Source organism: Rhamphochromis sp. 'chilingali' (assembly GCF_963969265.1).
Source record: "Rhamphochromis sp. 'chilingali' genome assembly, chromosome: 17".
Taxonomy (NCBI): domain Eukaryota; kingdom Metazoa; phylum Chordata; class Actinopteri; order Cichliformes; family Cichlidae; genus Rhamphochromis; species Rhamphochromis sp. 'chilingali'.
The window spans coordinates 7,635,201-7,657,627 of NC_137944.1; the positions used below are offsets into that span (position 1 = coordinate 7,635,201).

Here is a 22,427-nt window from a genome sequence, read left to right on the forward strand (position 1 = left end):
AGGAGTTTAATGTGAATGGCATGAATTCATGATTGATACTAAATGGCACTGTACCCATTCATGTCTAATCAGGTAATGGAGTGAAAAGTGACAAACTGAAAGCAGCATTGCATTTTGTATTCATTTTATTTTGGAGACAAAATGTAGACATGCTACATAGAAGAAATATTCACCAGCAATTTTTTTCAAGTCCAAGTCAAGTCTCAAGAGTCTAATGGATGAAACTGATATTCTATTGACCAATTAGTCTCTCTAACACTTGTAAAATGTTATGAATTATCTTATATGACCTTTGCTTTATTGATGTACAACAGCATTTAAAATGATAAGTGCATACTCACTCAGGGTTGTTGCAATAAACAGAATTTTGGGTCTAATCCTACCTGCCTCACACAGCAATTCATGACAAGGTCTCAAGACTCAAATCCCAAAACTTTGGTTTGGCTTTTGTTTTGGTCAGGTCTAACTTGCGATTGCAAGTCGCCATCTCTGCTACATAGTGCTTAATAATTGTCATAGATTAACACAGAGGTTCCCAAAGTGTGGGGCCTAGATGTTAGCTCTTTATACAGTAAAGTTACAGTGGGATACAAATAATATCAGTCTGAACCACAATTTGTTCCCCCAGTTCAAATCACGGACAAACAGTATCCCACAGCTGTTTATGTTCTTGAACCCATTTTGCACAGAGAGGCATTTTTTGAAAAATGTATTGATGGCAATGCTGAATATTGTTACACAGGGAAAAAAAAAAACCCAACTACACATGAAATAATTACACCATGACGCCTCTGCCTTTCTAAATGGAGGGACAGTAACTCCATTTAGAAAGGGTGTGTATATGTAAGCGTATAAAAACTCAAAATAGTTAGATTAACAGTAACAGTATTTTGTCTATATCTGCCAATAAAAGTTTGGGAACCACTGGATTAACAGATGATTCTATTAACAGATGTTTATCTCCTGAGGTCTGAGTCTTCATTACTAACAATCCCAAACCGTGCATGTCAGTTTCAGTAATTGTGTTTTTTGCTGTTTGGTTTTGCTGGTCACTGATTTTTTTTTTAGAACTAAATTTATTTATTCTTACGGAGTTATGGTTATCACTGACGATGACTTGAAAATGATGAGGAGACAAATGAAAAAGTAAAGGAAATTACCATCCTTTAAAAAAAACTATTTTCTTCCTCATGTGTAATTTAACAAGCATTTTATATTCTTCTTCTCCTGGGTGGCCTCCTGTTTTTAACCGTTTGTTTTTAAGGATTTCAAAGTAATGGTTCCAGTTTCCCTCGCTGTCTGCTCCAAACCCAAAGACATTAACCTAAAGAAACAAAGTTTTTACAGTCATTAAGTCTTTAGTATTGAATTTAAATAAATGTTGCCACAAATTGCACTCCTAGCCCTTTCATGCATGAATTATGAAAACTTCAGTCATGGAAAAAAAAACTTTCCAGAGTTTTTTTTATTCCTCTTTAGGCATACAAAACCCCCAATGTAATTGAAATTTTGGCCATGAATACGCTGCAATTATAAGTGCAATGTATTAGTTGAGTCTCCTTGACTCCAACATTGGTCCTGTCTTTACTTGGTATTAGATCAGTTTGAAAGTTTGGCATTTGTATACAGTGCTATCTGAGAGTTGCATAAAATTATTTTTGGCTGCCTATTTGACACAAATGGGTAGCTCTGTACGTTTGAATGGGAATAACTTATGTTGGATGCCCTTTCAGACACAACCCCAAACAACAATATGTTTCTCCAGTTGGAATCAAACCAGCAACTTTTCACTTGCCAGTCCAAAGTGTTAAAAACTACACAATCAAAGGTGCACTTAAAGTACTAACCATAAATATACTTTCATAATTTACATTACATGAATATATTAGTTTGTGAAATTGCTTCTTAATCGGTTTTTCTTCAAGTATGTCTACAATGAGTGTCGGTCAGACGCATAATGTAGAAGTAGATTGTGTAAGGTGAACATACCTCATCACACATTAATAAGCTGAGAACCACAGCAAGGAAGCCAGTGGATGGATAAGCAGCCTTCTTTCTCAGCCAGACATCATGAACATATTTCATGAAAGCTGGATGAAGGATCGACACCTGTTATAAATCAGGCAAATCTTTAAATCTGAGTTTTATTAATTGTTCTTTTATGAAGTATATGCACAATATACCAATATACAAAATACTTTAAATAAGCACCACTGTGGCTAAAACAAGCCACTATTAGTGGCATGGCTTTGTTCAGTGACATGCATGACCTTCCGAGCACATAATTTTCAAGTATGAGCAACTGTGGAAAACAATAACATACCGGATGCAGAACAGAGTAAACAACAAATACTGCAACAAAGTAAAGGCTGAGGGTGGGAAGAGCCATTGTAAGGGGGGGGGGCATTACTGGAAAATGTGATGAAGCATATCTTGCCTTTGGCTTCACCTACTCCAAAGGCATTGGGAGCACCCGCTGGGCTGTCCAAATCGGCGACAAACAGTATCCAACATTCTTGATTTTTAGTGGGAGCATACATAATTCTTATTTTAAAAAATTACATTTATTCAAAATGACGACGTTGATGTCGGGATTGGTTTGTGAGAGTGTGTGACGCCTCTGTCTTTCTAAATGGGGGACAGTGTCTATGTAAGCATGAATGCCTGAATTAATGGTAGCGTAAAGTTATTATTGGACTTCTTGGGCATCAACATTTGCCAGTTTTGTTAAGGTAAACCTAAAATACTCACCAAATCTTTGTTAGTTATCTTGTTAGAGTTTGGAGCACCGTTTTCCCTGTTGAAAAGAAAATATATTGTTGAATTTGTTAAAGAAATTGTTTAACAAACAAATGCTAATAATTACCTAAGACTTAAGAATCACAATAAGATGTTCAGTTGTTCATAAAACAATTTATTTAACTTTCTTCCATGTAAAAAAAAAAGAGTTGCTGCTAGCTATGTGAAAAACCAGAATATATCATAGGAATATATTTTAATATCAAACAGCTCTTGGGGAGTGGGGTGTCTCAAAATTGTGTTTTAATATTTCCTGTTTATTAGCCCACTAGAAAGTGGATATGCAGCTAAAAGTAATAGTATTACTGCTTCAGCTGTAAGTTAAATTACTCCCAATGGTCCCAACGGCAACTAGAGAGCAGATTTAATGGGGAGATGCGGTGCCTGTTTTAGGGAAACATGGTTTGAAGCTAACATTCTGTCAAAGGCTTGACCACACATACAATGGGACAATGCAAGATGTTCAATTCATGACCCTTAGGAAATCAAGGCATTTTTGTATGCAGAAAAAATGAAGTAGATTGTGAGAAAATGAATCAAAGCTGAGCCTGGTAGAAGAATCGATGAAGAACACGTTTGTGTTTCCACTCTTTTTTTCTTTTCTTTTTTTCTTTTTTTGCCTGTCCCGTTTGGTTCTTTTGCCATCAGAATTATTGTCTAAAGGCGAGGAAAGATGCCCAACGGATTTACTTTACCAAATTGACCATCCCAGCCTTGCCGTAATGGTCTATTTGATTCACCTTTTATTGTTTATTTTATTTATTTTTTTATTTTCACTTGCTAGATACGGGACAGACTTGAATGAGGAAAAGAAAAGGGAGAAAGGAAGAGGGGGGAAAAACAGCGGAGAAGAGGGACGGGGATAAAGGGCAAAAAAACAAAAACCAACTAAATAAGCAGACAAAAAAAATACATATATCAATCACCTGGATCACTTGTTGAGAAAGAAAAAAGAAAACAAGCAGAAGAAAACGAGAGCAATACAATAAACAACATCACGATGATATATGGGAATATAACAGTAAATACTAAATATTAAACATTATTGTGCAGCACATAATATCGACAGCGCACAGTGTGCTTTGAGGTAAGAGCCAAAAAGGGTGTAGTTTGTGTGTGTGAGCACCCGTGTGTACACCTGTGAGCATGGACGCGCTTGTTTTTAAAAGGTTCCTTCATGTAATGATCTGCTAGAGGGTGTGGGTGTTTCCGCTCTTTAAAGCAAGTTTCCCCATGAAACAGTTGTGGGAACACCCCAGGAAAGACACAGAACCACATATAGTTTCTTTTTTGTGGGTTCAGTTACCCATACATTAGGCTGGGAAATGAGATATAGGCCTGATATTGATATCTCCTAATAGCTGCAGCATTGCTCATAAACTTGAGTCATCTGTGTTGGAGTAAACAAAGGATTTGTGTAGGAGATTATTTCACTGTGTCCAGTGTGTTTACCACCTTCAAATGCCTTCGCCAGTGTACATTTGTTTTCAAGCCTACAAATTACAGTGGCACTTTGATCTGGATCCACTGACACCGTAAAATCCCCACCAGGGCAATATTGTTGTTTAAAGCACTTAAAAGTCTGATCATCAGCATTAGGTGGATAGATACTACCCCAAATAATCTTTTTCCCCTTTATGTCAGCCAACAAAACAATGACATTTTTTTAACATTTAGTTAAGTTATTTGAAGCATTTAGGATTTATAACATTCTATACATTTTACAGCTAAATGTATGGTGGCCCTGAGAGCCCAAACGGACTGGAACTTAAGGAAACACAAGCAATAAAAACACTGCAAAAGCATACAGAACACAACGGAAATAGGAAAAACAAAACAGAAATAGGAAAAAAGAAATCACAAATGGGAAAAACAAAAACAGAAATAGGAAAAAACATGATTCATGTAATACTTATGATGGATTATTAGGCTAATAGTTAGGGTAACACACTTGCCTTTCATCTTTTCTTTCCTCACAAAACCGATAGATCCTCCACTTCTTTTAAGTATCTCCCAGTGCAATACTTAGCATATTTTGGTTATTGCAAATTGTCTCCCCAGAAACACTTCCCTGGTGCTTTTGGAAATCTGTTTTTTCCTATTTCTTTTTTTGTTTTTTCTATTTCCGTTGTGTTTTGTTTGCTTTTGCAGCGTTTTTCTCATTGCTGGTGTTTTCTTAAGTTGCAGTCCATTTGGCCTGTCGGGGCCATAAATGAGTTTAAGGGCCAGGAAAGATAATTAAAATATGTCATTTGAATGCTAAACAAAATATACACCATTGATCTGAACCCTTTAAGGTTTAACTAAATTTTGAACCTTGTTTAATTTGCTTGTTCAAACAGATGAACCTGGATTGCACCTTTACTTATAGTTAGCTAAGAATGTATTGCAAAGCTATTAAAATCTGAAATTTCATAATGCCATTCCAGTACAGTAGCAGTACAGTTTCTAGCAACATAAGTTTTAAAAGAAATTGAAATATAATTAAAGTGAAGACAGAAACCATGTTTGGCCTACCCTGGAATTAATGACTTCAGAAGCCACAAAAAGTCAGGTGTTTTGAATGGAAAAAACAAAAGATGAGTTTTGTTGTCCAATCTAGTAGAACTTTCTGGATACATGACACGATGAGTTGTTTTAGTTCCAACATCTCTTTCAAAACCTTTGGTCATCCCACGGTTGACTCTAAATAGTACAGAAGGATATATAAGTTTACATATTTAGCATTTTAGACACATTGTAATTTACATCACATTATATGCATAACAAAACATAACAAAACTTAGATTTTTTTTGTGACATGAATCTAGGCTTTTCAGGTTATGTCAGTGAACAGTGCTGTTGAAATTAGCTTTTGTGTTTTCTTTTTGTGTAATGATGGTTATAATGTGTGGGGATTATATCATTTTATATCATTTTATATCATGTTGATTCCGGTCGCCGGTTGATGGCGCGATATGGCAGCCTCGCTTCTGTCAGTCTGCCCCAGGGCAGCTGTGGCTACAACTGTAGCTTGCTTCCACCAGTGTATGAATGTGAGAGTGAATGAATAGTGGTATTGTAAAGCGCTTTGGGTGCCTTGAAAAGCGCTATATAAATCCAATCCATTATTATTATTATTATTTATTCCATTTATTAAACATACAGTTTCAATCATGTTATTAACACACATTGCATTTGTGCTCATGATAGAGTTAAGCATACAGTCTAATGAAGGTTAAAAATGTCGTTCAGCGTTATGTCTGAACTGATATATTGATGAAATGACTTGAATGCTGTGAATGAATGCCTAACATGCTTACATACACATAGACATGAAGTATAATTTCTAGGGTAAAAGTGAAAGACATCTTGCTTTGTCTCTGCTTGGCAACTAGTGATCCAAGGTCTACAGGAAGCATCTGGAGGAGCCGGACAACCATATAGGGAAAAATGCTGTTAAACACGGAAAGTTGTAGAACTGTCGTTAATGATAACCTATACATGTGATGTTTTGTCTAACGCGAGAAGGGGTGTTTACCCTGACATAATAAAACCATGCTGAAAGTATGTTTTGACGGAAGATCTAGGTTGACAATATCGAGCTGTGTATCTTTCCACACATGTGTTTAATAAAATCATTGTTTTGACGCACTTGGACCAGTAGTGGTTTGTCTCACACCTCAATCACGAATCGGGACAAATGCCATTAAATTATTCTTACCTTATCACAATATCATGGAAATCAATCAGGGGTCCATACTGGGATCCTCTCAAATTTCCAGAATTCCCCACCACTGCACAACTCTTGCAGCGATCAGGGCGAGGTTCTTCAACATCTGCAATGGGTGTTATTGTCTGAAACACACGTTCTAGTGTTTTATTGTAGACAGTGAAGTTTTGTTTTTCCCTCTGTAAGGGCTGAGAAAAAAGAATAAAGTTTGCAACCTCAGATCACATCTCTTGTTCAAAACACATTTCGTCTTTAACATTATCCCTGCTAATGACAAAATATCTGCATTGTCTTGGAGCAACTGTGCGCAATAGTGTAATTCCCTTAGGGATTAATATTGTTCTGATTCAGTTTCAGTTTGATTCAATTTCAGTTATTTGATAGATAGCACTAGCATCTATTTCTAAGTGTCTTCAAGGATCAAACGTATGCACATTTGTGTTATTAATTATTGAGATATGTCTGTGAAGGTTCTCAATCATCCAGGTCATCGTAGTCTAAGGAGCTTGGGGGGAAAAGCGTCTTCGATTTCTTTGAGTTGCTTGAAAACATTTCACTTCTCATCCGAGAAGCTTCTTCATTTCTAGGGTTAAATGGTGGAGAGTCCCAGATTTAAGACTCGTGGGAGTGTCCCCCAAGAGGGACATGGACCCCCTACTGGTCCTCTACCTAATCACATGAGCCAAGGTGTGAAAATGGGTGTAGGTCACAATCAGCCAAGGTTTCGGGTGAGCTCATTGTGAAACCTGACCCCACCCTATCATGTGATTTCCTGAGTGGGCATTAAGGTGTCTGGGAAGGGATCTCAAAACTGGATTATAGATGGTAGACAGTTGGTGTCGTGAGCCACCGCCTCTGTTCAAAGATGGTCGCTCATAGTAGACATAGTTTTCCTGTGTGGTTTTCCCGAGTCTCCCTGCATCTCCCCTTTAAATGGCCTGTATTTGTATAGCGCTTTACTAGTCCCTAAGGACCCCAAAGCGCTTTACACATCCAGTCATCCACCCATTCACACACACATTCACACACTTTAGGTACCACCTTTAGGTCTGTTGTTATTAGTTGTCTCCAGTTTAGGTTATCCTCAGGTTCTGTTTCATGCCCACTGTATTTCTGTTTATTTCACTTCCCTAATGAAACTCCCTTGCATCTGAAAGCTGTCTGCATCTTGGGTCCTTCATTAAAATCCACATGGCTTGCCCCATGAGCCGTGACAGTACGAACCAGCCACCGTGGACCCCGCTGCATTTAATCCATCCGAGGAGCTCCAGAGGAACGTCATCTACTCCGTAGAGCGGCTAATCAATCTGTTCCTGCAGCACAAGGGGAAAGCTATAGCTAATCGGCTACAGCAATTAGTTCCCGGTCTCCCCTGATTGCTCAGCTCACTTAATCCGCTCGCACAGGATTTTATTCTGAACGAGCTTCACCTTCGCTCCCTGGGCACTACTACTCAACCAGCCACTACCGCTTCGCTGCTCGGCCCGTCGGTCCAGCCTTCAAATGGGAAGTGGTGCTCACGCCGTTGACGCCCCTCACCACAGTCGGACCCCGGGATTTTAGAGCAGCCGGCTTTGGTGAGTAAAAAGGACAATTTTTCTGTTTCAGACTTTGGGACTATTTATTCGGGGGCTGTGTTTTGTGTGAAGGAGGACAATAATAACTGTGGATTTCCTGGTTTCCCTGCAGCTGAGATTACTGAGACTGCCTTTTGGGGGCTACATTAAATTCTAATGACTGTTTTTGCTCTGCTCCCTTCGAGCCTGGAGCTATACTAACTAGCACTGCTAATGTAAAGACTGACAATTCTGAGAACTGTTCATCCCCTGCTCAAGGTGTAGCTCAGTCAACAGCCTTCAGTTCAGGCAGCTGACCTACAGCCTACAGTTCAATCAGCTGCTCAGCTTCCCTCAGCTCAGTCTCTAGTGTCCCCAGTAGCTCAGCCACCCATTCGGGCACCAGTCTTGCCAATTCATTCCATGCAGTGAGAAAATTTCATATTAACCTGTGCTGTTTCTCATGAACTGGCTACGTTTGAGACAGTTACTCTCTCCAGGGCCTCCCCAGAGGCTAGCCCTCTGCCCTTAGCTGATTCTAGATCCCTGGAGGCTAAGAAGCCAATTGAGAACTGCACCTTGTTAGCGCTGCCTTTCGTGGCACTTCGAGGGTCCAAGGGACCCATCCAGCCTTCGTTCATCTCCACTGGAGGGTCCGAGGGGCCACTTAAGCCTTCACCTGTCTTTGCTGGAGGGTCCGAGGGACAGCTCTGCTGGAGGCAGAAGGCTGAGTAAGGGCGCCCTCCGTTTGCGAGGTGTGCCTCCTTTTGCGGCACAGGGAGGACAGGGATGAGTTGAACTGGCCTTGGGATATCAACCTGTCACCCAGAGTAACCTCACACTGTGCGAAAATGGTATTTAAAGGATAATTGATAACAACAACCAGGGCATCCGGGGCCAGATCAGAGCCATCACTGTTCATTATTTTCAATCTTAAACTCAGTTGTGTGTCAATTAAATCCAGGTAATGCAAGCAATTTCCAGGCATGGACTCTTCAGTTATGGCTGAAACATGGAGCATCTCCATGTAACATTTCTTCTCAATTGAAAACTAGGTGAGGGGGGCTGTGAAGAGATCCTTTTAACACGTTTTTACACACAGACACGCACGCGCGCACACACACACACACACACACACACACACACACATAGATGCACACATACACACATGCACACACACACACACGCACGGGTCCCCAAAAACAGTTGTCTAAAAAGGATGTAATTTTTTTGTCAAAAAAGTAAACCTTTTGGCTTTAAAATCCAAACATCCTATTCATCATCCTATTACATCACCATACTTCCACCATACCAATGAAGTATGGTGATTATTTATATGATTATTTATATTGTTTTTTATATAATTTTATGATATTCATAAAAACTATGACTGCTGTAAACCTTTATTTCTTCCTTTATTACTTCTTCTGTCATACAGCATTTGACGACAGGTCATAAATCACTGGTTTGATACAAAGTACCTATTATCCCTCCAATTGGATACTTCCAATAAGGTTAAAATCTGGGACTCTCCACCAGTTGCTCTTAGAACTGAAGAAGCTTCTCAGATGAGTGGTGAAACTTCTTTTTTTTCTTTTATCATTTTAAAGATATCTATATAAGTAATTGTATTTTACAATTCTTCAGCCAGTTAGAAATACGGGTTGCAAGGATAAAGAGTTGAGTAAACATAAAATAAAAAAAGATAAGCATAAAACAAGGTTTTTTAAACTTATCTAATCCGTAGCTAAACTACGGAGGAATATTTGTGTTGGTTTTTTTTGGTGGAGGTAGCACACACTTGAATATACTGCTCTTGCTATACCAGTAAACACAGGTGTCATAAAATAAACAAGGGATGGGCAGTTAAAATAACTTTAACATGGCCACAGTGGGACAAAGGTTTATTGTAATATGTTTTCATTATTTACCTTCCACCAGTTGAAATCTTCCTCCGAGGGTTTATGTTTCTGTGACATAAAAGGTTTAGGAGATTCACTAATGATGTAATTAAACCAAGGATCACTGTCTGTTAGACATTTGTGACAGGCACAAAGTCTTGACTCCTGATGACAAAAGGTATATCCAGATAAATTCCATAAAAGGATGGAGACCAAAACAATTGCTGTGATATTCAGTAGTGGGGAAATGCACACTCTGAATTTTCCCCTTTTGAAATACATCTTGATGGAGTTCCAATCTGTGAACAAATACAATGTGAGTGAATGTGAAAATTAGCACTAAGCCTTTAAGAAAAAAGTAACAGAAATGATAACTCTTTAATTAAAATTATTTATAGTTTGCAACATATTAAGAGCACTGCACTGGAAGGCAGAAAAATCAGATAAACACAGAAGGTTTAATGTCCTCTTGTATTTATGGTATTTGCACAGATAGCATTTACCAGCATAAACCAGCTGCTACATTATGAGCACATCACGTTGAATCAAATACCATGACAGCCAACGGAAAGGAAAACACAGAACTTAAAATACTTTCAGAGTCTGTCGGTTGGTGTATTTGCATGAATTACTTATGCCATTGTTGTATTATCTCTATTGCTGATGAATAACCTAAAATATCATGTCTAATATATATATATATATAACACCCAGCACGCCCCTGCGGGCGGTTTATCCTTCAAGCTCGGGTCCTCTACCAGAGGCCTGGGAGCTTGAGGGTCCTGCGCAGTATCTTAGCTGTTCCTAGGACTGCGTTCTTCTGGACAGAGATCTCCAATGTTATTCCCGGGATCTGCTGGAGCCGCTCGCCTAGCTTGGGAGTCACCGTACCTAGTGCTCCGATTATCACTGGGACCACCGTCACCTTCACCCTCCACATCTTCTCGAGCTCTTCTCTGAGCCCCTGATATTTCTCGAGCTTCTCGTGTTCCTTCTTCCTGATGTTGCTGTCATTCGGAACCGCTACATCGATCACTACGGCCGTCTTCTCATGTTTGTCTACCACCACCACATCCGGTTGGTGGCCACCACCATTTTGTCCGTCTGTATCTGGAAGTCCCGCAGGATCTTAGGGATCTTAGCTCGGTCATTCTCCATCACCCTTGGGGGCATCTCCCATTTTGACCCCAGGATTTCCAGGTTATACTCAGCACACACACACACACACACACACACACATATATATATATATATATATATATATATATATATATATATATATATATATATATATATATATATATATATATATACATATATATATATATATATATGTATATATATGTATATATGTCGCGGGGTCCTCTCCTAAACTTCTCCCGAACAAATGCAGGCGTAGTCAGAAAGCATTCAGTGTGGATAATTTATTCTGCCGGCCTCCCAGGTGCACAAAAGATTATTTACAAAGAAAATAGGAAACTAACTTAAGTCAACACAAAACAAACATCTATATACAAAACACAGTCTGCATGTTACCCTCTCTGTAACATCTCACTGGAAAAGAACCCAGGTAGGCCCTGACCGCCTTCTTTTATACCCCATAGCCCCTCCCACTAGGCGTAATAGTCAAACCAAACAATCTTTCCCCCCTCAGCTTATTTCCCGCTGTATTCCTACAATACATATATGTATATACAGACATTTATGGCCAATTCCAGGCAGCCTACAGTGTTTCACAATAATAAAAAACAAACCAAAAAATAATGCAGTTCACGTGACCTTTCAAGCGCACGCGAACCCACTATTTAAACCCCGGAACACCATACCATCGGCTTGCATAACCCCCGTATAATCGGCGATCACAGCGAGTCTCCGCGACCGGCTTTATTAAAGGTAAGTGGGAAAATATGTTGGCCACCCTCTGCGCTGCTCAAAATATACCTCTCACCCTTTTTCGTTTATCTGCCCGGTCAACGAAAAGACGCGCAGCCACGGTAATTGTAGAAACTAATGGTGGTGGTGCGTGTATGCGCCCAGATCAGCTGTCTGCGGCCCGGGACGGTGTAACTCCGTCACATCATCCCCTTCCACCCGGAGGTTGGCGTTGTGCGGCAACCTGGAGAGATAATCTGCCACTACATTGAGCTTGCCTGGTCTGTGACGGATGATGAATCTGAAAGGCTCCAGTGAAAGGTACCAGCGTGTCAGTCGGCTGTTATGGTCCTTCATGGAATGGATCCAGGTGAGCGCTCGATGATCAGTTTCCAGCTCAAACTCTCTTCCAAGTAAATAATACCTGAGTTTCTCCAGTGCCCACTTAATAGCCAAGGCCTCCTTCTCCACCGTTGAGTAGTTGGTCTCCCGTGGCAGCAGCTTGCGGCTTAGGTATAGGACCGCATGCTCATCTCCAGGGTCCCCTTGGGCCAGCACTGCTCCCAGGCCGCTTTTGGAGGCATCCACCTGGACCAGAAATCTCTTCCTGAAGTCTGGGCTCCTGAGAACTGGGGTCGTACACAGGCAGGTTTTCAGCCCTTTGAAGGCTTGTTCACATTCCGCTGTCCATATGACAGGATTCCGTTGGTCCTTGCTGGTCAACGCAGTAAGAGGGGCCGCAATAGTTGCAAACTGGGGCACAAATCTTCGGTACCAGCCAACCAGCCCCAGGAAAGACCGGACTTCCTTTTTGGTGCGAGGCCGAGGGCAGTTCTGGATAGCTTCCACTTTATCCAACTGCGGGCGCACCTCACCTCTGCCCACTTGGTAGCCAAGGTAGCGGGTCTCCTGCCGTGCCCACTCACATTTAGAGGGGTTGAGGGTCAACCCTGCCTTATGGATTCTTCCCAGGACTTCGGACAGGTGCTGCAGATGCTCCTCCCAGGTGTTGCTGAAGATCACTACATCATCCAGGTAGGCGGCACTATAGGGGTCACACCCCTGTAGTAATTTGTCCATCAGCCTTTGAAAGGTGGCCGGTGCCCCATGTAGGCCAAATGGCATCACCGTGAACTGGAACAGGCCGGCAGGTGTCCTGAAGGCGGTGTACGGTCGAGAAGACTCCTCCAGTGGCACTTGCCAGTAACCTTTGTACAGATCCAAGGTGGTGATGTACCTGGCCGCTCCGATCTTCTCCAGCAAGTCCTCGATTCGAGGCATGGGGTAGGCATCAGTTCCTTCAATACAGACTCGGGGAGCAGTAAATCCCACTTCCCCATATTGCCTAAGAGTTTTACAGCTGTCCAGAACCGCTGATCTCTGAAGTGACGCTGAGGTGAAGACGCCTCTTCAAGAAACTTTTTGGGGTACAGGGGAACAAAGACATCTTCATCTACACAGCTTCTCAGCCTGCGAACCAGAGCCTCTGTGAATGCCTTGACTGGCTTGCTATGCTCTCCTTCAAAGATAGAATAGTCCTCCTTCAGACTGTGGCACACATCAGTCAGACAGACAGACTGTTGGTGGGACATGGGATCCCACACCAGCTCCACATAAGCAGTCATTTTGGGTACGACGGTCCTTTCTATGACGCTGGACAGCGTCTGTCTGTCTGTGTGCTCCAGCTCTTCGTGGCCATGTCCATGACAAAAGGTCTCCACTGCTGTGAACCATGGGAGGTTTTCAAAGTCTCCACTGGTATCTTTTAAAGGGTTCCATGCCAGCAGCTGATGCCTGATGATGGGGTTCAGCAACTTGGGCAGACACAGAGAGATATAAGCATTGTGGTAGGACTCCGAGTAGCATTCCCTCCATTCTTCAAAGCGAGACAGAATCTTTTTAACACTGCAGAAGTCTTCTTGGACATCAGAAAAGTCTGCCTTAGACATCAACAGTATGTCAGCTATGTTGTTCTGCAGCTGCTCCTGCTCTTCTGCTGAAGGTTATGTGTCTTCAGCCATATCAAAGTCTTCCTCAGTTTTAACACCGACGCTTACCTCACACTGAGTTTCTGATCCATTGGCTGAACTTGCACTCTGCTCTGCTGTGTTATAGCCAAGCTGCTGCAGGTGGTCTGCCTGCTCCTTAATCTTCTCTCGTCTCTGAGCCAACAGCGCCTCCATCTGGTCAGACAGCAGAGTGTGCAACTGCAGCTCCAGAGAGTTGATCTCAACAACCTTCTCCTGCAAACACTCCACCATGTTGTGGGCATAAGTCGTCATGGTCCTGTAAAACTTAAGCTGCTTCTCTGAGGAGCTTTCCTCCAGATTCTCCAACGAGGTTTTAGCACCCTCAACATCGCCCTCCATCCTTCTGAGCTCTGCCTGGCGTGCTCTGTACACCTCCTTCAACGACTCAAGTTTTCCAGCGATCCTTCTCTTGACCGTTGAGACAGTGACAGGAGGAAGCATCTTTGGAACTTTGACTCCTGCAGATTTCTTCTTCTGTCTTCCTCTATCTTGCCTGCTTATGCTACTGCTGCTATAGCTGCTGGAGTCACTGCTAGATGGGCTCTGCTCCCCTGGTCGTCTTTTGACTCCCTTCCCAATTTGTGTCTCTTCCCAGAGTTCCTGCTCCTCCCCATCAGTCCCTGACCGACTGCCATCACTTTCTCCAAGTTTCTCAGTAATTCTTTCCCTGATGCTCCTCATCCGTGGGGCAAACTCGATTCTCCAGCTCATTATCATCATCATCGACTCTGTCATCTTCATCTTCCCTGCTGTAGTGATCTAGTGTGCTGCCAGCTGAACTCTGGCCATCTCTACTGAGGGGAATGAATTCTTTCTGGGTTCGATTGGCACGACGCCGTCTCTTGGCTGCCTCGATCTCTCTAGCATTGGGGATATTTACGGGCGTATAGAAGAACTGCTAGAGTCTGAGGCTGAGCTGGCTGAAGGAGATCCCACTCCACGTTCATCGCTATCACTGTCATCATTGCTCCCATTATCCTTGTATTCATCATCATCATCTTCGTCGTCATCTTCCACAGAATATCGTGACGTCTGACTGCTATAATCTTGCCTGGGTGAAGCAGATGATGAGACAGCACCACCAGCCCCTGTGCTGACGATGGTCTTGGCAGGCGGAGCCTCCTTCTTCCTAATTTGGAACAGAACTGCTTTCTCAGATGACTTCTTCAATTTAAACGTAGACTCCTCAGCTTCCTTATCATCGGAGAAACTCAAAACAGAGGTTTCTTTCTTTTTGGTCCCCTCCTGGTCTTTCTTTCTCTCTTCTCTTTCTTCTGTCATATGCTGCTCTGGTCTTTGGAAAAGAGAGTTTATTACAGAGAAATGGCTCTTTCCAAAATAAAAGCTATACTATACGTTTTTTCTGGGCTATATTCTCAGCAGCATATTAAACATATCAGGTCCCCATAAGGAGAATCATGTACTAACGGCTGTCTAAATGACTCGGCTAAAGTTTGTAGCATGCGTGCTTGTTGTTTTTGTGTGCTTCCACTTGTCTTTGCACTAGGATAATGTTGGAGTAAATGTGCAGTCATATTCGTTGTGTTCCCACTAGTGCTGTCAGCGTTAATCTCATTGAAATGACGTTAACACCACAACACGGCAAATCTCCGTTAACGAGCTACCGTGGATCGCCCCGTGCATGGGGCTGGACGGCCAACACGTTAACGAGCTAACTGCGCTAACACACTAGTTCCCACCCATGTAATTGAGCATTGCATGGCACATCCAACATACTGTTTTACTTTAGTCCATGACGCGCTTACCTCCAGGGTCATACGTCACATGAAAACCAAAATAATTCCAAACGCCACATCTGAATGAGGGTGGGGTGGTTCAATTTGCCATGTTGCAAGGAGAGCTTAACTTCTGTCTTGCTAGCTTGCCCTGCGCTCACTGAATCTGCGATCGACTACTCCGCCTAGGCTGCACTGTCGAGTGCAGATCCACTGAGCGCTCAACACAGACAGCATCGTCAGAAGGAAAGTCGATAAAATAAATTGCTAATTTTGTATTGTTCGATACATATGCGTAGCGAACCGAAAGCACTGTATCGAACGGTTCAGTATCGATACGAGTATCATTGCACCCCTAATATATATATATATATGTATACATATTTAAATATACACACACAAACACACACATATAGTGAGAGAAAAATACATTTGGGAAACTTAATGACTGGAGGTTCAGTACAGATTAGTGTGAGATGAGACAGAGTGTAAATTATAATGTGTCTTACCAGCAAAAAGATGAAATTACAAAAGCAGGAATATGAGTCAAGAAGAACCAGTATGATACATCTATCAAGCTATCTATGTAGCTATCAACAAAAGAGGAACTTTTCAAAAGGAGAGGGAGGGAGGGGTTATGGACTATGTGCAAACAAGAGCCCCCGAGAGCAGCCATTTGGCTTTTCTACCTTTTATTGGGGTTGTGTCTGACTTGTGAATTGCCACACAACTGTTGCACACAATTTAAATGTTTTATGTAAACCCACAAAACATACACACACAAATATACATACATACATACGTATAAATATATAATCTATTAGCCTGTTACTCAGCAGTAATTAGCTGACATTTGTGTCCACGCTTTGCACCATAACAGTTTATGAATACTTCTTACTAGAGGATCTTTCTCATTAGCTGAAAATAATTCCACCCTCATATATGGTCATATCTCTAAAAAACTCTAACTAAAAAAAACCCTATAGAACATTGTGGGTTAAAAATATGCAACAAAACACTGAAAATTCAATGAGGCTAAAAGAACGCATATGACCAAGTCAAAAAGTAAGAGAAGTTGTATAAATAAAGCTACCACTTTCTGCCAAAACAGCTAAAAGTAAGTAGAGAATGTTATAAACGAACCATAGTCTTTAATCTAGAGCATAACAGATAAATATTCAATTACACTACTCGTAAAAAAGAAAAGAAAGACAAAGTTAGTACAAAAATAGAGATCCTTTGTCGCACCTCAGCCGCTGTCTTAAGTTGAAGTTTTCGAGATGAAAATATTTGTAGTATTACGTAATACTTTTGCATAAAGTACACATTATGATATTTGCTGTTGGCTGATGCTGATCACTAGTGTGATAACTGTGTGAGTTATCTCAGGCTTGCAGAATATACATGACATTTAATGTTAATTTTATAGATATCCGAGGAGCATTTTATTGATATTTGTATATATATTTGACCATTTCAGCCCTTTGGTACTCCTTCCATTATAGCAGTTAGAGTAAATCATTTAAAGTGCCATTGAATTGGCCTTGGATGTGTACATTCCCTCTAAAGAAATTTCAGATTTTTAATTTTAAACTTGAAAGAGTTTATACATTTTGCAATAGGGTATTATTTTTGTCAATTCTATCTTGTTTGCTTGTTGAGTCACTGGATATAAGCTGCTTAGGTGAGGTCTTTATTTTTACAATCATCATCAATCTAATGGCAGCAGCTGTGCTTTGAGGAAAAGAATGTTGACAGAGAAGGTGTGGATGCAACATGTCAGCACATGAACTGTCAGTGGTACAGATAAAAGGTGTGGTATCAGTTTAGTGGTAAAAAGTTATATATTTTTACATCACTTTGTGACCAGATGGACTGAAAACCAAGCTAAAAAACTACATGTATTGAGTTTCATTTGAATCTACTGTAAAAAAAAAAAGAGAAGAAAAAAAACTGTATAGATTTAACATTGTCTATGAATGAGTGTTTAATGTTACATTTTAGAGCATGTCCAGTGGTGTCTTCTGCCAGTAGAGAAAGTAATGCCACTAGGTTGGTTGGTTGGTTGCTGGTTATAGACATTCATTTATGTAAGCTTATTAGTGACATAGCTGATAACTCAGCGGAAAACAAAGAAATAAAAATAAAAAGCAGTTTATGGTGGTTAATTCGGTACTGACCCTGGCTGCAGCAATGGGTTTTATGTGACAAACCCAATGAGATGGTGTACTATTTCACACTAGGTGGTTCTTCACTGTTAGCTAGCTAAAGTGAAAAAGAAAAATCCATCTGGAGGTCGCCAGTTCACTAATTCATTACAAAGACTTCTCGGAGGTCAGCTGCGTGGAAGACGGCAGCGACGTGGGCAGAACAAATCCAGAGGCCGGCCAGGCGGAAGGCCGCGGCAGCGACACCTTTCAGGAGGCTGTTCAGGAGTTGTCCATGACGGCGATGAAGTCCCACCAGCGGCCTGGAAGGTGGCCGGTGATGTTGAGGTGCTGACCGTGGAAAAGGCAGCAGCATGGCAACCGCAGGGCCAGGCGAGGCTGAAGCTGCAGGCGAGGATGATACTGCAGGCGATGGCATGGAAGCCACAGGTGGTGGCACTGCGGGCGACGGCGTGGAAGCCACAGGTGACGGTGATGGCCAGACAGGCTCCTTGGACCTCCAACCGGAAGCAGGAGGCTGGAGCAGATCTTCGGACCCTCCAGCGAAGGCTGAAGCAGCTCCTCGGACCCTCCAGCGAAGACTTAAGGCTGGAGCAGTTCCTCGGACACCCAAGCGAGAAGAGTCACAGAACCAGCAGACACCTGGGCCTCTGGCACACATGAGAGAGACAGCAGCTGCGCAGAGCACTGACCCTGCTCAGGCAGCGACAGCCAGGTGCAGTCCTCAGCTGGTTTGAATCAAGTCCTGCTTTCACCTCCTGAGTCACACGATGTTTACCAGAACTTTCTTGAAACTGACTGAAAGTTCATTGTCCATTGCCTGCTTAAACTGTTCTTGCCCTTGACTTTGATACTGAACTACAAAGTTGCTTTATTTCTATTGGCCCCTGTGTGCTGATTCAGTACATTCCTGGAGTAAATAACCCAGAAAGGTCTCGTCTTTATCTTAACAGTCTCCTGCAGCATTGGTATCCAGTCTTAGGTTGTTGCTATGTGAGAGACTAGAGACTTTCTGACCACAATTCCTAACCCTGCAGTAGAAGCCTTAGAAATAGCAGTGTTAGACTCCATGAGGCAAATGTACAGGGAGTGCAGAATTATTAGGCAAGTTGTATTTTTGAGGAATAATTTTATTATTGAAACTCATTAATATCAAAGCTGAATGTTTTTGGAAGTAGTTTTTAGTTTGTTTTTAGTTTTAGTTATTTTAGGGGGATATCTGTGTGTGCAGGTGACTATTACTGTGCATAATTATTAGGCAACTTAACAAAAAACAAATATATACCCATTTCAATTATTTATTTTCACCAGTGAAACCAATATAACATCTCCACATTCACAAATATACATTTCTGACATTCAAAAACAAAACAAAAACAAATCAGCGACCAATATAGCCACCTTTCTTTGCAAGGACACTCAAAAGCCTGCCATCCATGGATTCTGTCAGTGTTTTGATCTGTTCACCATCAACATTGCGTGCAGCAGCAACCACAGCCTCCCAGACACTGTTCAGAGAGGTGTACTGTTTTCCCTCCTTGTAAATCTCACATTTGATGATGGACCACAGGTTCTCAATGGGGTACAGATCAGGTGAACAAGGAGGCCATGTCATTAGTTTTTCTTCTTTTATACCCTTTCTTGCCAGCCACGCTGTGGAGTACTTGGACGCGTGTGATGGAGCATTGTCCTGCATGAAAATCATGTTTTTCTTGAAGGATGCAGACTTCTTCCTGTACCACTGCTTGAAGAAGGTGTCTTTCAGAAACTGGCAGTAGGACTGGGAGTTGAGCTTGACTCCATCCTCAACCCGAAAAGGCCCCACAAGCTCATCTTTGATGATACCAGCCCAAACCAGTACTCCACCTCCACCTTGCTGGCGTCTGAGTCGGACTGGAGCTCTCTGCCCTTTACCAATCCAGCCACGGGCCCATCCATCTGGCCCATCAAGACTCACTCTCATTTCATCAGTCCATAAAACCTTAGAAAAATCAGTCTTCAGATATTTCTTGGCCCAGTCTTGACGTTTCAGCTTGTGTGTCTTGTTCAGTGGTGGTCGTCTTTCAGCCTTTCTTACCTTGGCCATGTCTCTGAGTATTGCACACCTTGTGCTTTTGGGCACTCCAGTGATGTTGCAGCTCTGAAATATGGCCAAACTGGTGGCAAGTGGCATCTTGACAGCTGCACGCTTGACTTTTCTCAGTTCATGGGCAGTTATTTTGCGCCTTGGTTTTTCCACACGCTTCTTGCGACCCTGTTGACTATTTTGAATGAAACGCTTGATTGTTCGATGATCACGCTTCAGAAGCTTTGCAATTTTGAGACTGCTGCATCCCTCTGCAAGATATCTCACTATTTTTGACGTTTCTGTGCCTGTCAAGTCCTTCTTTTGACCCATTTTGCCAAAAGAAAGGACGTTGCCTAATAATTATGCACATCTGATATAGGGTGTTGATGTCATTAGACCACACCCCTTCTCATTACAGAGTTGCACATCACCTAATATGCTTAATTGGCAGTAGGCTTTCGAGCCTATACAGCTTGGAGTAAGACAACATGCATAAAGAGGATGATGTGGACAAAATACTCATTTGCCTAATAATTCTGTACTCCCTGTATGATGTGGCATAGATTCTGATGATGCTGCAAATGCCCTCATTGGAGCAAAAGACTCTACGGCTGATCTATTGCACTAATTTATAAACAAATCAAACCCAGTTTGCAGCACAAACTTTTATTTTTTCAACTCACAGTGATTAGGCCTTCAGTGAAACTTGTGGTATTTATTCTAACCATGTGTGTCTTGTGTGTTTTTGTTCTCATCCAGCAGTCCTCATCCCTCATCACTTGTCTTTATGGATGTCTCTGTGCCTGGAGTCTGTGACATTGTGTTATTTTTTTCCCTTACATGCTTTATAAATGGAATGTATTATTTAATTTGGGCCACCTCCTCTAGCTTCTCTAATTGGCATGTTAGTTCTCTCTTGTAAAATTCATATTTTTACGTTTCAAGGAATTTTAGGGTATTATTTGTGCTATTTCCACTATGTTACTTGTTAAGCCATTAGATATAAATCGCTTAGATAAGTCAATGTTTTTCAAATCACCAGCTGTTGAGGCATCAGCTTAGTTGAAAGGAATATTGACAGAGAAGGTGTGGATGCATTTTAAAGTTGCCAACGCATTAACTGTCCAAGCTACAGAGGAAAGGACTCGTAATAATGTGTTAAATTAGTTCTAGATTTGTACTTTATTTTGTGACCAGTATGACTCATGGCTAATGTTAGGTTGAAATTATTAAATGTTGCCATTATTGTACTTAAATTTGTAAGCCTTGCTTTAAACTGTATGCTCAGAGACATTCTTTTATTTCTATTGTCCTCCCTAGCTTGTTGAATGGTGAGGGGGGCTATTGGATGAAACCACATTGTTGTTAATATTGGGGTTGATATTTAATTGTTGTGACGTATGTTTGAAGTTGGTGGGATATGTGTGTTTGTTACGTCAGCCAAGAAAAAGAGTTTAGGTTAGGATATTTGGTTAAGGGATGGATTTATCCCTGTATTGATTAGCAGAGTTGGACTCAGGCATCAGATAATAAACTGGCGGTTAGAGTCCACAGTGATGCTTTTAACATGATTTAAATTACTTAGGACGGGAAGGACGATTCCTAGGAGCGTCGTTGCTCAGCGTGTGGCAGTGACTGGTGATCGTGGACGCATGGTCATCCCTGGCGGCATCCAGTTAGCCCGGTTGGTAACCGCAGAACTTCGGGCACCCGTTAAAAACCAAGTGGTCATTGACCACTTCCTTACCGCGCTTTTTGACCGACAGGGGCGGGGCCTCGGGCTTGACCATTTCAACGTGGCTGACAGGTGAGCCTTAAGTAAAGCTTTAAGGTGTAAGTTTATATGCCGATAAGTGGGACTTCCTGTCGAGCTGCGGGAAACGCTTATAAATTAAAATAGGGCTTAGAAGTCAGACCGCTGTCTCGGACAGATGACAGCTGTAATTGACCAGCAAGGTGGACGAACCTGGGCTTAGAGGCTTTTAATATAGTCGAAAAGTTAGGTGTGCCGGTACTAAGGTTTTGAAGATGAAGTGAAGATGTGATGGAAATAATTTATCTTGGCAGTCAGTGTTATATGTAAATATGTGAATGTATAAGTGAAGTGTAAAATTGTTATTTGGATGAATGATTAAAGATGCACATTGTTTTGAGGTTTGAGAATCTGTGATTCAACCAAGTGACCAAGGTTTTTTCCTTTAAAACAGGAGCAAAGTAAGGAAAGCACATATATTTTGGTTAAGTCTGATAAAGTAAAATTAAAATGTACCGTTACATTAAGAGGAGCAAAATGAAACCAAAATATGCTGTACGAAGAACATGACTGATAACTGTTCTGTCTTAAGTTTTGTTATAACACAGGTATTACAAATGGGAAATGTGGGTTTTAAAAAAAATGAAGTTAGTGTTAACACACAGGTGTTGTTTCTAGGCAGCTCTGAATGGAGCCAGGGGTTTAAAAGATTTAACATGATGATTAAACTGATTTTATTCCTAAACACAGGTTTGGAAGCCCGGAGCAAATTTACCCGAGGGGAGAATTGCTGAGGGTTTTAGAGAAATAATTTGACTAAGCTTTTTCTATT

The 22,427-nt window shown here is 41.5% G+C and overlaps 2 protein-coding genes and 1 pseudogene across 3 annotated transcripts in view; 1 reads left to right on the forward strand and 2 right to left on the reverse strand.

Moving 5' to 3' along the window:
• Nucleotides 1–22,427, forward strand: part of LOC308384236 (uncharacterized protein) — a 352,712-nt gene that overhangs the window by 147,173 nt on the left and 183,112 nt on the right. The gene's annotated exons all lie outside the window — the stretch shown is intronic.
• LOC308384879 (CMP-N-acetylneuraminate-beta-galactosamide-alpha-2,3-sialyltransferase 1-like) overlaps nucleotides 252–22,427 on the reverse strand; it is a gene marked incomplete at its 5' end in the record, with an annotated part of 42,789 nt that continues 20,613 nt past the window's right edge. Inside the window, 5 exons of the mRNA XM_080863513.1 lie at nucleotides 252–1,324; nucleotides 1,990–2,109; nucleotides 2,752–2,797; nucleotides 5,317–5,484; nucleotides 6,503–6,699. Of these exons, the coding sequence (XP_080719639.1) occupies nucleotides 1,157–1,324; nucleotides 1,990–2,109; nucleotides 2,752–2,797; nucleotides 5,317–5,484; nucleotides 6,503–6,699 (699 nt within the window). The 3' untranslated portion in view covers nucleotides 252–1,156. The remainder of the gene's footprint in view (nucleotides 1,325–1,989; nucleotides 2,110–2,751; nucleotides 2,798–5,316; nucleotides 5,485–6,502; nucleotides 6,700–22,427) is intronic.
• LOC308385153 (intron Large complex component GCFC2-like) lies at nucleotides 12,965–15,151 on the reverse strand (annotated as a pseudogene). The gene has a single exon. The product of its transcript is annotated as an intron Large complex component GCFC2-like (transcript).